This window comes from Parambassis ranga, chromosome 5 (genome assembly GCF_900634625.1).
Source record: "Parambassis ranga chromosome 5, fParRan2.1, whole genome shotgun sequence".
Taxonomy (NCBI): domain Eukaryota; kingdom Metazoa; phylum Chordata; class Actinopteri; family Ambassidae; genus Parambassis; species Parambassis ranga.
The window spans coordinates 42,501-57,677 of record NC_041026.1 but is presented as its reverse complement, the minus strand read 5'-3'; the positions used below and the strand labels follow the sequence as shown (position 1 = coordinate 57,677).

At 47.5% G+C, this 15,177-nt stretch overlaps 1 protein-coding gene across 2 annotated transcripts in view; it reads right to left on the bottom strand.

Annotated features, from left to right (window-relative positions):
- Window positions 1-14,950: 14,950 nt before the first annotated feature.
- LOC114436585 (high affinity immunoglobulin epsilon receptor subunit alpha-like) overlaps window positions 14,951-15,177 on the bottom strand; it is a 10,596-nt gene continuing 10,369 nt past the window's right edge. For both annotated transcript variants that reach the window (XM_028406914.1, XM_028406915.1), the window contains one exon: window positions 14,951-15,177. This exon is cut by the window's right edge and continues 93 nt beyond it. In XM_028406914.1, the coding sequence (XP_028262715.1) occupies window positions 14,963-15,177 (215 nt within the window). In that variant the 3' untranslated portion in view covers window positions 14,951-14,962.

The following is a 15,177-nucleotide window of genomic DNA, read 5'->3' as shown; positions in this document are numbered from 1 at the left end:
CACACAAAGACAACAAAGAGACAGAAGGAGACAGAAGAGCCACCACACAACTACACACGCAACCAGCAGAAGGATGGACAAACTTCCCTAAAGACACAAACACAACCACAGAGAAACACACAAACCCCACATTGGCTCTACAGAGCCCCCTTTCCTTTTGAGCCAACTTGATGCAGTCCGGCAGTGCTTCAGCTGAGAATGATGGGATGGCACCGTAGAACGGAGACGGCGACCCATAAGCAGCTGAGCTGGGCTGTATCCATTTTGGAGTGGAGTAGCTCGATAGGCTAGCAAAGCCAAATAAGGGTCTTCTGCCTTCTTCAAAAGATTCTTCACAGTCTGAACCGCCCACTCAGCTTCCCCATTGCTCTGCGGAAATGCTGGGCTACTGGTGACATGCTCAAATCCATAAGACGCCACAAGTGAAATAGAAGTGAAAGCTTGCCCTGAAAACTGTGGCCCATTATCTGACATCAAAACCTCAGGAGTGCCATGATGGGCAAAAATTGACTTCAGGTGAGTAATGAGGTCGGTGGACCTGGTTTTACATAGCAGAGCTATTTCAACATACCTAGAAAAGTAGTCAATGACAAGCAAGTATGTTTTGCTTCCTATGACAAACAGGTCTGTCCCCAGCTTCTGCCAGGGCCTTTTTGGACATTCAGTTGGCATAAGTGGTTCTTTTCTGTTATGTTGCTCTTGAATACACGTTCTGCATCTCAGCACCATGTCATTTATTTGCTGGCCAAGTCCAGGCCACCATACAGACTCACATGCACGTGCTTTACACTACTACACCGAGGTGTCCGTCATGGAGCTTAGCAAGCACGTCATTGCGCATCGCTTGTTAGGATTCCGTGTCTCTTGAATTGTTTTCTGTTTAGTTTTCATTCCTGCCCTGAGTCTGTGATCTGTGTGTTTGCAGTTGTGTCTGGTGTTTCCTGTTTTATTTCCTGTTTCCCCCTTGTGTTCCTGTGTGTTTTACTTCCTTGTGTTTCCCGCCTTTAGGATTGCTTTCCCCACCCTGATGTGTCTCACCTGTGTCTTGTTACCCTTCTGTATTTAAGTCCTGTGCTCCCCTTTGATCTCGTTAGTCCGTCCGTGTATCCATGCCATGTTCCTGTGTGTGTTCCCTTCCTCCCTTTTGGATCTCCTTTAGGTTTGGTTTGTTTTTTACTGTTTGTTCTTGGTGATTTAGTTGTTTTTTACTCCTTTGATTTGTACTTTGTGTTCTGGGATTTTATGTTTTTTGACCCTTTTTGGCTTCATTAAAAGCTCACTTTTAGTTCACCTCAGCCTCAGTGTCTGCATTTGGGTCCAAACTCCCCCATAACATAACATCGCTGGCGGTATTACGAGTCGTGTGCCTTTCAGAAGCAACCCATCTTCCACAGTAAGTGATGCTCGCTCGGGCCAGAAGTTCCTCAGCACAGGCTCTTGTCTGGCATGTGATGGCCATCCTTCAGTGCACACCATCATGACACGGGAACAGACACTGTCAGCTTTTAACTGCTCTCTTAGGTTTTCCATGTATGAGGAGCTGATAGGCAGGCTCTGTGTTAGGCAGTCCACTTAAACATTGGTGCTTTCCATCCAGGTCTTGATCATCCACAGACATGTGTATGGCCACAGGTGAACGTGACAGTGTGTCTGCTGTCCAGAGCGACTTAGCAGGAGCATACACAATGGTGTATGTGTAACGCATCAACCTCATCTTGAAACGCTGAATTCTTGGCGGTCTAGAGCTTGGGCTCCCAACAAGCTCAGGAGAGGTTAGTGATCAGTTTCCAGGCAGAAGGACCTACCTATAAGGTAGTCTTTAAATCTTTCACAGACCCAGGTGAGCCCTAAAGCCTCCTTCTCCACCTGTGCATAGCGTTTGGGGTCATACATGGCCAGTGTAGGAGGTGAAGACAGTGCCTCCTTCAACACTTTGACAGAAGGTCTCGCAGTGGCTTATTCTTGTCTGCCAACTGTGGAATGAATCTCCCCAACTGATTCACCATGTGACCTGTGATGGCCTCAGTCTTTCTCGGGTCAGGGTGTATGCCCTCAGATGTGAGAATATGGCCCAAAAAGACCACCTTGCCCTTGGACAGCTCACACTTGTCCACATTAAGTGTAATGCCCGCATTTTCCAGCGTTCTCAGCACAGTATGAAGTCTGTTGTCATGTTGCTCTTGGTCCTTTCCCCACACTAACACATCATCAATGTGGCAGATCACACCCTCTAGCCCGTTGAGAACCTCTGCCATCCTAAACTGGAAATGCTCAGAGGCTGAGGCAATGCCAAAGGGCAGGCAGTTAAAGTGGAAACGACCAAAGGGCGTGATGAACGTGGTGTACTTGGCTGACTCTTGGTCATCCTAATGATGAATGGATGAAGGTATGAAGTGATGATAAAGTGCAAACATAACAGTGGCCAGTAGAGGGCAGCGCTCTGCTGCAGCTGAAGGACTCACAGCACAAACTGACTCTGATCAATAAAACGTGATGTTACTGTCAGTGTTGATCAATCAATCACTAGCCAGGAGGCAGAGTCGCTGTCCTACACACCTCTCTGCTGCTTCTGGAGGACTGCCGCCCTCAGTTAGAAACACATTAAACACAAATACACATAGAAACACTGAGCTTAATAATGTTATTGAAGTGGTGACGGTCACACGTCCTCCCACAGTTCATCAAGCACACAAGTTAAGATATATTAATCATAATAACCTCATAAAAATACACACTAACACACACAAACACATAGAACAAGGTAACAGAACACTCAGGTGTGGATTGTTTAACATACGATCCCTACACTCTAAGTTGCTCTTAGTTAATGATTTAATTGTTGATCATCACACTGATATACTTTGTCTCACTGAGACTTGGTTACAGGGTGAAGAATATGTTGCTTTAAATGAATCAACTCCGTCTTGGTATATTAACTGTCATGTTCCTAGAGTTACAGGTCGCGGAGGAGTGGCAGCAATCTACCGCTCCAGTCTTCAGATGAATCCTAAACCTAGGTCTACTCATACTTCGAAAAGTCAAAAAGTTTACTCCTCTCTCTCTCTCTCCTTCATCCTGCTCAAGGTTTCTTCCTCTTAAAGGGAGTTTTTCCTTGCCACAGTGCTCTTAGGGGGGTTCCTGTGAAGCGCTTTGAGACAATGTCTGATTGTAATATGCGCTATATAAATAAAACTGAATTGAACTATCAATACAAACTGATTTAATTAAAGCTCACTTTATTAAAACAGTCACAAGAGCTTGAACTCAACCACAGACACTGTTTCTACAAAGACGCCATGAGTCTGAACACCAGCTGGAGGGTGGGGCAGGTTGGAGGTCTTCCTGTGGAGAGAGTCCCACCTGCTCAGCTGAACATGTGGATGAAATAAGTGCAGACATCAAGGTGGAGCTCCTCACCTGTGACAGAGATCCAGCTGGGTGGAGACTCTCCATGACCGCTGATGTCACAGCTGTAGAGGCCTTCATCAGAGCTGGAAACATGGAGGATGGTCATGTGACCTGCAGGCTGAGTGCTGAGGAGGGAGCCATCTTTATAGAAAGCAGCTGGGAGGGTGGAGGCAGGGGGTCTTGTTGTACAGGTCAGAGTGACGGGGTCTCCCTCCATCACAGGGAGGACAGGACTCTGCAGGATCACTGCTCCACCTCCACACAGAGACACACTACAGCATTTAGAATAGAATAGAATAGACTTTATTAATCCCTTTGGGTACCAGCAGCACTACAACACCGACAGTCAGAGCAAGAATTAAATAAAATCAAAAATAGAAACAGAATATAGTGCAGTAAAAAAAATAAAAGATAAGAGGAATTATGTACAAACATTGCGCACCAGCATAGATGGTCATGTGATATAGTGCAGTAATGTAAAGGAATTATGTACAAAATTTGCACAGCAGCATAAATGGTACAGGATTATTGCACATATGAATTATTGCACGTGTGTTGTATCAGGTGGGCACACACAGCTTCATCAGCACTGAGTCCACAGGCTCATCTAAAGCTTGTTACACACACGAGAATTGAGGTGAGAAGAACAAAGTTCGATTCGATTTTTTCATGCTTCAGTAGAAACCTGTGTGCAAAGCTCCTCCCACTGCAGCACACACACATGTACGGACTGAACAACAGGTCTGACCGTTTGACCTGTGTGAAGGCTGATTAACTCTGACTGCAGCAGTCTGCCAATATGATATCTGCATACAGTAGCAGCTACAAGGGGCTTTCCTCCTCTGACAATGACAAGGTTCCATCAGCTGGAGCTCAGCTTTAGACAGAGAGTATATAATTGTAGAATTGTAATAATTTTTTTGAGATCATTTATTTTTAATACACAGGGGCAGAGGAGTAAAGTGAGGAGCGACAGCCAGGAAATACAGAGAAAGGAAGGAAACAGGGAAACGTTTCACTGGATCTCAGTATGGATTGATGACAGGCAGACTCGTTGACTGGTTTGACTGAAGATGATGAGAGAGGTGAAGAGAACCTTCTAGTAAAGACAGAGGTTTAGTTAAGGCCTGATGTGATTAAGAAACAAGGAAAACACAGTGTTAACTGTGATGCAGCACAGCTCAGAAAACCAGTCAGGTTCTCCGGTGCAGCCACTGCTGAAAGTTAGTCTAGAGCCCTGTTTAATTATAAATACTGACTCAGTACACAGGTCTCCATCAGTTTACAGTTCAGTCAAAGGCTTATTCTTCCTGCTCACTCAATGATCATCAACGAACATCAACAGTCACATTTGTAAGAAGAGCACATCACTGATCAATGAACTGCTCTCAGTGGCTCATCCACTGGGACCAGTCTGCCATGGGAGACCCTACCAGCAGCTCAGAGCTGCAGACAGCTCAGCTCCCAGCATCCTGAGCTCTCAGACCCTCCACCACGGTAAGGAGGCAGTTCAAGGAGGGGTCACATGACAGGTGAAGGCTACAGACGCTCTGGTTGGTCTGCTGCTGAAAATGTCACCAAGAGCTTCAACTCAGACCAGTGGATCATTAACTGCTTCATCAGGAGGAGGAGGAGGAGGGCTGCTCCTCATCTGGCGTCTTCTATAGATCATAAAACCAACAACAGCAACAGCAGCAACAATCACAAGAAGAGTGACACAACACTGACCTGCTGAGCATGAACATGCAGATACATGTCATAACAAGCCTGAAGATGAAGATATGATGCAGCTCTCACACAGCAGGTAACACACTCTGAACACAGCTAGAGGCACTGAGGGTTAAAACTCAAGCTTCTTTTTAAGGACCAGATTCAAGGAGGGGGTCTGCAGAATGGCTTGGTTGGTCTGGAGGAGGAGAGCTGCTCTTCTTCTGGCGTCTTCTATAGATCATAAGACCAACAACAGCAATTAGAGCAACAAGGAGGACTCCGACAACCAGTCCAACAATCAGTCCAACATGTCCTCCTCTGTGACCTGCAGAGCAGAAAGAGCTGTGATCAGTCTGAAGAACATCACACTGCTGTCAGACATCATCTGCTGCACACACACACACACCTGATGGAACCACAGACAGCCTGATGGTGTTGATAAGTTCAGTCTTTGTTCCTTCCTGTTTGACTCGACACTCATATGTCCCGCTGTCAGCAGTGCTCACATTCTTCAGGATCAGAGACACGTCTCCATCCTCCTTCCATCCCTCCTTCAGCTCCACCCGACCCTTAAAAGATGGAAGCTGTTCGTCTAATTCATAGTGCTTGTTCCTGTAAAGCAGGACGTATCCTTCTTCCTCCAGATTAACTCTTTTCCACACTACAACACTGATGATGTTCCTCTTTGTAGCTCTACAGGGCAGAGTGACAGTCTGTCCAGTCTCAGCTGTGACCTGTTCATCTGAATGAGAGCAGAGAGGTTAAAGGGTTAAACTGACACATCCACAGCAGCCAGTCAGGGAGTCACAGACGTCCTCCTTCATCCTCTGTGTGGTGTTAGAAATCCTCCAGTCATCGACTGAAAGTTTGGTACAAAACAGCTAATATTTGTTTTCATTTGTATTTCAGTAAACTGAGCATAATGCCGCATCTAAGATGGCGTCTACTTCCTGTTTGTCTCCTTTGTGTCATGGATGTGTGTAAAGAGTTAATAAAAGCTGAGCTGTGTCACACAGTACATCATGTGTGTACAAACACGTTAAAGCATAGGCGTTGCTACCATTATATCAGAGGGGGACGTGCCCCCCCACATTTTAAAACGGCCCGTTTGGACCCCCCCACATTTAGGGAGTAGTAAACTCCACTAACGCTGTTCCGATTGCTCGTGAAAAACTCTGTTCCACTTGGTTCATAAGAGAATAACCTCACTGCTGAAATCCACTCCATGTTTTCCTGGTTACCACAGCGCTGCAATACCGTTACTATAGTAACGGACCTAACAAAGCCAGTGGCTTACTTCGAGCGAGCGTAAAACACCGCAAGGAGAACTGTCAGTGCTGGTCGAAGCTGGAGGAGGTGACGTCAGTGTCATCCCACAAAGTCCAGCTCATGCTGAAGCCTGACTGTTTGTCACATGACCCAGGCGACGTTAGGTTGATGTTAAATCAACTTAGAAAAGTTGGGAGGAAGCTGCTGTTTACCTTCAGTTACAGTAGACGGTTTTATTTGTCTGACGACATGTTGTTGCCTTTTCTGCTGCCTCCGCAGACACACTGGACATGAGGAGATTCTAACAAAGACACGGAGAGTTAGAGTTGTTTTCAGCATTAACCCATATTGTAATAAGGCCAGGTTAGCTTCTGTTAGCCTGCTAGCTTCAGCCTCGCCTATAGCCAGTGCACACAGCCACCTGCTCCTATTCTTATCAGCAAGAATAAAACACATGTGATGGACGTCAGGACACAGTGGAGCATTATATGAACAGGAAACACTGATGCAGCAGATGAGGCATCATTATAAACACATCCACAAGGTTTGTTGTGAATTGAGCAGTTTTATAAGTAAATAAAGATAAAGACTTTTTGTAAGTTAGTATTTTTAGTGTTTCAGTATTATCTGCATTAAGCAGTTTGGTTCATTTTTCTATGGGATTTGCCAGTTTTCTGTCTCTGTAAATGAGAGAAGGCCTCAGATATGGAGGCTGTTAGTGTAGTAGCACCAGTATGTTTGACAAAACTGTTGTTTCACTTGGAATTAGTTTCTGCCTCTGAAATAGTCATTAAGTGTTTACTTCCATCTTCCACCGCTTATCCGGGGCCGGGTCGCGGGGGCAGCAGTCTAAGCAGGGACACCCAGACTTCCCTCTCACCAGACACTTCCTCCAGCTCCTCTGGGGGAATCCCGAGGTGTTCCCAGGCCAGCCGAGAGACATAGTCTCTCCACCGCGTCCTGGGTCTTCCTCGGGGCCTCCTCCCAGTGGGACATGCCCGGAACACCTCCCCAGGGAGGCGTCCAGGAGGCATCCGAACCAGATGCCCGAGCCACCTCAGCTGGCTCCTCTCGATGTGGAGGAGCAGCGGCTCTACTCCGAGCTCCTCTCGGGTGACTGAGCTTCTCACCCTATCTCTAAGGGAGCGCCCAGCCACCCTTCGAAGGAAACTCATTTCGGCCGCCTGTATTCGCGATCTCATTCTTTCGGTCACTACCCAAAGCTCATGACCATAGGTGAGGGTAGGAACGTAGATTGATTGGTAAATCGAGAGCTTCGCCTTCCGGCTCAGCTCCTTCTTCACCACAACAGACCGGTACAGCGACCGCATTACTGCAGAGGCTGCACCGATCCGTCTGTCAATCTCCCGCTCCATTTTTCCCTCACTCGTGAACGAGACCCCGAGATACACAAACTCCTCCACTTGGGGCAGGAGCTCTCCTCCCACCCAGAGAGGACAAACTACCTTTTTCCGGTCGAGAACCATGGCCTCAGACTTGGAAGTGCTGATTCTCATCCCAGCCGCTTCACACTCGGCTGCAAACCGTCCCAGTGCACACTGGAGGTCCCGGCTCGATGAAGCCAACAGGACAACATCATCTGCAAAAAGCAGAGATGAAATCCTATGGTTCCCGAACCAGATCCCCTCCGGTCCCTCGCTGCGCCTAGAAATTCTGTCCATAAAAATTATGAACAGAACCGGTGACAAAGGGCAGCCAACAGCCAACAGTCCAACATGCACTGGGAACAGGTCTGACTTACTGCCGGCAATGCGAACCAAACTCCTGCTCCGGTCATACAGGGACCTAACAGCCCTCAACAGAGGGCCACGGACCCCATACTCCCAGAGCACCTCCCACAAGATGCCGCGAGGGACACGGTCGAACGCCTTCTCCAAGTCCACAAAACACATGTGGACTGGTTGGGCGAACTCCCATGAACCCTCCAGCACCCTGCAGAGGGTGTAGAGCTGGTCCAGCGTTCCGCGGCCAGGACGAAAACCACATTGCTCCTCCTTAATCCGAGGTTTGACTATAGGCCTAATTCTCCTCTCCAGTACCCTGGCATAGACTTTCCCAGGGAGGCTGAGGAGTGTGATCCCCCTGTAGTTGGAGCACACCCTCCGGTCCCCCTTTTTAAAAAGAGGGACCACCACCCCGGTCTGCCAGTCCAGCGGCACTGCCCCCGATTGCCACGCGATGTTGCAGAGGCGTGTCAACCAAGACAGCCCTACAACATCCAGAGACTTAAGGTACCCAGGGCGAATCTCATCCACCCCCGGTGCCTTGCCGCCGGGGAGCTTTTTGACTACCTCGGCAACTTCAGCACAGGTGATGAACGAGTCCACCACTGAGTCATCAGCCTCCGCTTCCATAATAGAAGGCGTGTTGGTGGGATTGAGGAGACCCTCAAAGTACTCTTTCCACCATCCAACCACCCCCTCAGTCGAGGTCAACAGCTCCCCACCTCCACTGAATACAGTGTTGGCAGGGTGCTGCTTCCCCCTCCTGAGGTGCCAGACGGTTTGCCAGAATCTCTTTGAGGCTGACCGATAGTCCTCCTCCATGGCCTCCCCGAACTCCTCCCAGGCCCGAGTTTTTGCCTCTACAACTGCCCTCGCTGCAGCACGCTTGGCCTGCCTATACCTATCAGCTGCTTCAGGAGTCCCACAAGCCAACCAGGCCCGATAGGACTCCTTCTTCAGCTTGACGGCATCCCTGACCTCCGGTGTCCACCACCGGGTCCGGGGATTGCCGCCACGACAGGCACCAGAGGCCCTGCGGCCGCAGCTTCGGACGGCTGCATCGACAATGGAGGTGGAAAACATGGTCCACTCCGACTCAATGTCTCCAGCCTCCCTAGGAATCTGGGCGAAGGGTGTCCTGGTGCCAGGTGCACCGATGGACAACCTTGTGCTCGAACATGGTGTTCGTTATGGACAGACCATGCCCAGCACAGAAGTCCAATAACAAAACACCACTCGGGTTCAGATCGGGGAGGCCGTTCCTCCCAATCACGCCTCTCCAGGTGTTACTGTCACTGCCCACGTGGGCGTTGAAGTCTCCCAGCAAGATGACAGAGTCCCCGGTTGGGGTGCCATCCAGCACCCCTCCCAGAGACTGTAAGAAGGTCAAGTACTCTACACTGCTGTTCGGCGCATACGCCGAAACCACAGTGAGAGACCTCTCCCCAACCCGAAGGCGCAGGGAGGCGACCCTCTCACATACTGGGGAAACTCCAACACATGGCAGCTAAGCAGTGGGGCTATAAGCAAGCCCACACCAGCCCGCCGCCTCTCACCATGGGCAACTCCAGAATAGAAGAGAGTCCAACCCCTCTCAAGGAGTTGGGTTCCAGAACCCGAGCTGTGCGTGGAGGCGAGCCCGACTATATCTAGTCGGTACTGCTCGGCCTCCCGCACAAGCTCAGGCTCCTTCCCCCCCAGCGAGGTGACATTCCATGTCCCCAGAGCCAGTTTCTGTGTCCAGTGATCAGGTCGCCGAGGCCCCCGCCTTCGACTGCCACCCAATCCACTCTGCACCGGCCCCTTACGGTGGTGGTGGGGGCCCATGGGAGGTGGTGGGCCCATGGGAGGTCGGCCCCACGTCGCTCCTTCGGGCTAAGCCCGGCCGGGCCCCGTGGGGAAAGGCCCGGCCACCAGGCTCTCGCATTCGAGCCCCAACCCCGGGCCTGGCTCCAGGGTGGGGCCCCGGCTGCGCCATACCGGGCGACGTCACGGTCCTTGCTTTTCTTTTCCTCATAAGGGGCATCTGGACCGCTCTTAGTCTGGCCCATCACCCAGGACCTGTTTGCCTTGGGAGACCCTGCTGGGGGCATTAAGCCCCCGACAACATAGCTCCTAGGATCATCTGGGCACTCAAACCCCTCCACCACAGTATGGTGGCGGTCCATGGAGGGACTACTACTTTTACCTTCTGTAGGTAAAATAGTTTAACAACCTGTTAAAATCCACAGGAAACTACTTCATATTATTATATTATAGTTCATAATATACTGATGTACTTTTTTTCACCACCCACATTTTGAATGCTTCCTACGCCACTGCGTTAAAGACATAAAGAATCAGAAGTGACTCACCTGCATCCTCACAGTAAAGCAGAGCCACAAAGAGCAGCAGCCAGCGGAGAGACATCTAACCCCTGAAGTCCTGACCCGTCCTTCGTGTGAAACAGAGACCAGCTGAAGAAATGATGAGAAGGTGGGTCTAATTAAATCAATTTATCAATTAGGGTTGGGCGATATTGGCAAAAAAATTAATCACGATTAATTGTGGCATTTAGCCGATAACGATTAATTTGACGATTAATTGATGACAGTTGCACTGACATGTTTTTGACTCTAAATTGGCACAGTGTTCTAGCATGATACCGACAAATCATCAGTCAAGTTAACTACTTCATTCTAACAGGCTAAGCTGGTGATTAGGCACCAACCAGCCATGGAAATATGTATTGATAATATTGAGGCACAAACTGCTTCAAAATAATAATGAAGCAAACATTTAAAGTAACTTTGTCCTTCAAATGTTTTTATCTTAAGGTCACAAAGCATGTCAACATTAACATTAAACAGACAAATAGACAAACAAAGTTCAGAAAAGTCACATCAGTGATTATTTCAAGTTAAAAAATGTGTCTGTGCAAATGAACCTGTGACTGAATATGTCCCAGACTAGTGCATGTTTTCACTCAGACTGTAGAACAGCAGCAGAAAAAACAAACAAACAAACAAACCGGACAGTTTCACATTCAAATGTGTGTCTGTGCAAATCAACCTACGTTACGTTCTTCCAGCACTTAGTTTGGTCGTAAGCAGCACGATGACTAAACGTATCGCGGATTCTCAGCTGAGTGGAATTCTTTCAATATCTGCTGGAGGAGACTTCGCTGTTGTAATGTTTCCTATCTTGCTGTGGAGTCCTTAAATAAAGATCGGAGTTTATTCATTTGATACGAGCAAAAATTCAGTTACTATGGCAACGCTCCACGCTTCACCTAATGCATGTCGCGGCACTATATACAGCTGTAGTGTAGTGTTGTGTCCTCGTTGCGCTTTCTTCGTTCGAGGAACGTGCTGCTCCGCATTATTTAACTGAACACCACTGCCTTCCACCATTATTGTTATTGTGGGCTCACATGTGCGCGGGTGATGGTGAGACTACGCCGCACACAAAAATGCGTCATCATGACGAGGCTCTAATCGCCGTAATCGATAAGTGGCAAATATTAATCGATGACAGTTTTTCTGACGATTAATTGCACACGTCACGATTTTGTACAAGCCTATTATCAATGCAATCAAACAAAATAAATTTGCCCACCTCCACTACCCCACTTCCAAAGAACGGCCGCCCGGAATGAAAGAAAAGTCCACCCCTCACTTTATGAACACTGCAACTGTGGCAGGTCGTATGGAAGTAGGGTAGGTACGGATTAGGGGGAAAACAAAAAACGAAATAACAATAAACAAATTAATAAAAAAAAGAAAGAAAGTAAAACTAAACCAAAGGCACCTCCCAGTTCTCACTTGCCGGACGGACTAGACAGGTTGTGTCTGGTGTTAAAGGAGAATGCGTTAGCCGAGAAGCTAGCTACACTAAAGGCGTTAAACGTCTCTAAATAATGATTTTAACCATTCGGAGCAGCTGTGTTGTAGAAGTCAGCAAATAAACAAACGTCGGTACCTAAAAGTACGTACGCGTTAGAGCAGGGCTGATAAAAAAATTGAAAAAAATGTCTCACTCTTTAGTGGCGCAGTTACATATACAAGTTAGGAAGACGTGCTGTGAAAGAACATACACATATTCAGACCAAACATTAAGAAATTCTAACACGCCGCCGACCTGGCGTTACGTGTAATCTAAGATATAAACAGAAAAACCTTTTTAACATGCGACCGCTACAGTCACAGCCGTGCCGTCACATATTACCGTCCGATAGGAAACAAACCCTCAGATCAAAGGTTCCTATGCCCTTTTCAGGTGAAGTACTCGGTCCCGCCACACGGCAGCAGTGTCGGCCAATAAATATAATCAATGAAAAATCTAGATAGATAGATAGATTTTATGTGGGTGACAGACAGGTTGTCCTTGTTAACAAAACGTTAAGACATACCTATACCATACACGTTTTAAAAACAAGCTGTGCATTGACACTATAATGTTTATATCTGGTTGTCTGAGGACCTCTTATAGTGAATTGTGTTGTACATGCATTTAGAAATACATTCTGCCTGAAGGAAACACTCAGTAACAATGTTTATTTTCAGTGGGGTTGAATCAGGTGTTATTTACTTAGTTTCTAAATGCAGTGGTACCAGATCCGTAGAGAAAGCCTGGTTCTTAGAGCTGCTGGAAAGTATGCTCAAATTGGAGGACACAGAAAAAAATGGCAGCCTCTAAATGCTGTCAAGAAACAGCTATAAATACTATGCTTGAGACACAGTAGATATAAATGTCAAGAACATTATGAAATGCATATCTAAATGTTATATCTGGAGATATATTAATGAGAATTACAAGGTAAGATGAAGAGATGATGAAGTCCAGGGGTGCACATTTCACAATTTGGATCACAACAGCGTTACAGTGCAGAAATGTCAAGTGGGACAAATTACCAGCATAACATAGAGTGAAGAGTGTCTAAGTGAAAATGAGAGATATAATGAATGGGTTTTTAGAAGAGCATAGCAGAAAGAAGATTAGACACAGCAGGGTATTCGCTCTCAGTCTGGTGTCAGCGATGTGACATGATGTGAAACTGAAGCTGCTTCTGCAGATCAGCTGACACCACCTCAAAGCTATTGCATACTTTGCAGCGAACAATAGCCCAAAGGAAGAACAAGGCTGAAAAGAAACCGACAATTTGCATGTAATGGCAAGAGCAGCGATGCCCATCAACCCGACGCTCTGCAACAAAACAAATACTTTCTTTTAAAACATTTACACTTTATTAAATCATGCTTAAAATACCTGGCATCCGCGTGACCAAACTACTTGTGAATACCGTCTGCTTCTTCGCCTGAACATCCATCTGTAATGTATAAAACAAAGTCAATCAACCACCCGTCAAATACTTTAAAACAAAAGTAGGCTACAGCCAACCCATACCCAACATGTTTCTGTGGAAGTTTCTCTTAATACCTTCAGCAGCTTTACTTTATTTACTCGTGGTGCAGACAGCGCTGCTCCATCACTCTGCTCAGTGCGCAGGCGCACTCCGCCCCTCCCCTCCTCCTCCACTCTGCCGGAGCAGACGGAGCTCCTGATTGGCTGTAGTGCAGCTAGCGTCCTGAAGACAGCAGAGAGGAAGAGGAGCGCTGTTTGGAGTTATTTCACAGCGACAGACGAAGAAGAAGAAGGCTACTGAGAGGTGTGACGGAAAGCGACCTGCCGCTGTGGAAACACAACTCATTTACACAAACATAAAGCAGCAGAGCCCAAAGACCTCGAGCTGCAGAGTAAACAGAGGAGGAGGAGGCAGATCCCCAAACATGAACCAGAGACAGTGGTCACTGACAGAGGCTTTACTGCACAAGTGCTTTATGTTAGTATTTGGGTGTGATGAGAGTTTGGCTTACTTTCTTATTGTTTGTGTAGCACCTGAATGACGCCCTGCACATGTGCACTGACTCTCAGAACATCAGTCATACGAGTTAAAGATCAGCAGCAGGGTGAGGTTGGAGCTCTGACTGTTCCTGTGAGACATGTTCCTGTTCTATTAGGAAGTGTCATCTGGACTGTCGGCTTATACGAGGAAGTCAAGAGAAGCTTGAATGTGTATGTGTCATAGTAACATATACAAGTCAAGTTACCTCATTGAATCACTGAATAAAAACTTTACTAAACTTTCATTAAATTTTAATTAAAGGTCACAAACTGAATAAAAAGTGCTTCAAATCAACGACAGACACACAAACACACACAGGAAGCACCAACACACAGCAGCTGCTCAGTGCAGCGTTTATTGTGGGTCCTCTGCAGAGACAGGAAGTAGAAATATTCACACATCTGTTTCTGTAAGAAGACAAACATGTCCAGCTGTCCTCAAAGAGAAGACCAGAGGACAGGTCCTGATGTTCCAGTCAGACCTCTGTACGGTGGCCCTGTTAGGACATCTCACAGTGGATATATCCACTACACACAGACACACAGCAGGGGGCGCTAAAGCTCTCTGACTCAGAACTGATGCTCCGTGGTGACAGCAGAGATGACGTCATCATGCTCATCATCCAATCCCAGCTCAGTGAGGGTGGGCGGGGCCGTCTCCATGGAGACGGGCAGGTCTTTTCCTGCAGTCAGAGCAGGTCAGAAAGAACATGAATCAAGAGATTGATTAGTTTATTGATTGATTGATTGACAGGTCAGTGATTGATCAGAGTGTTACCTCTGTGTCCATACAGAGACACCATGAGGACAGTGGAGACGAGGTACGGACAGAACACCACCAGGTGGAGGACCACTCTGAACACCAGCTGGAGGGAGACAGGAGGCGGAGCTGAGGGAGTGGTTGTAGTTGTGGGAGTGGTTGTGGGTCTCCCTGAAATGATCAAACATCAGAGTGACTCTGTGAACGTTGAGACCTGCTGCAGAGACACAGACAGGTGGAGCTCCTCACCTGTGACAGAGATCCAGCTGGGTGGAGACTCTCCATGACCGCTGATGTCACAGCTGTAGAGGCCTTCATCAGAGCTGGAAACATGGAGGATGGTCATGTGACCTGCAGGCTGAGTGCTGAGGAGGGAGCCATCTTTATAGAAAGCAGCTGGGA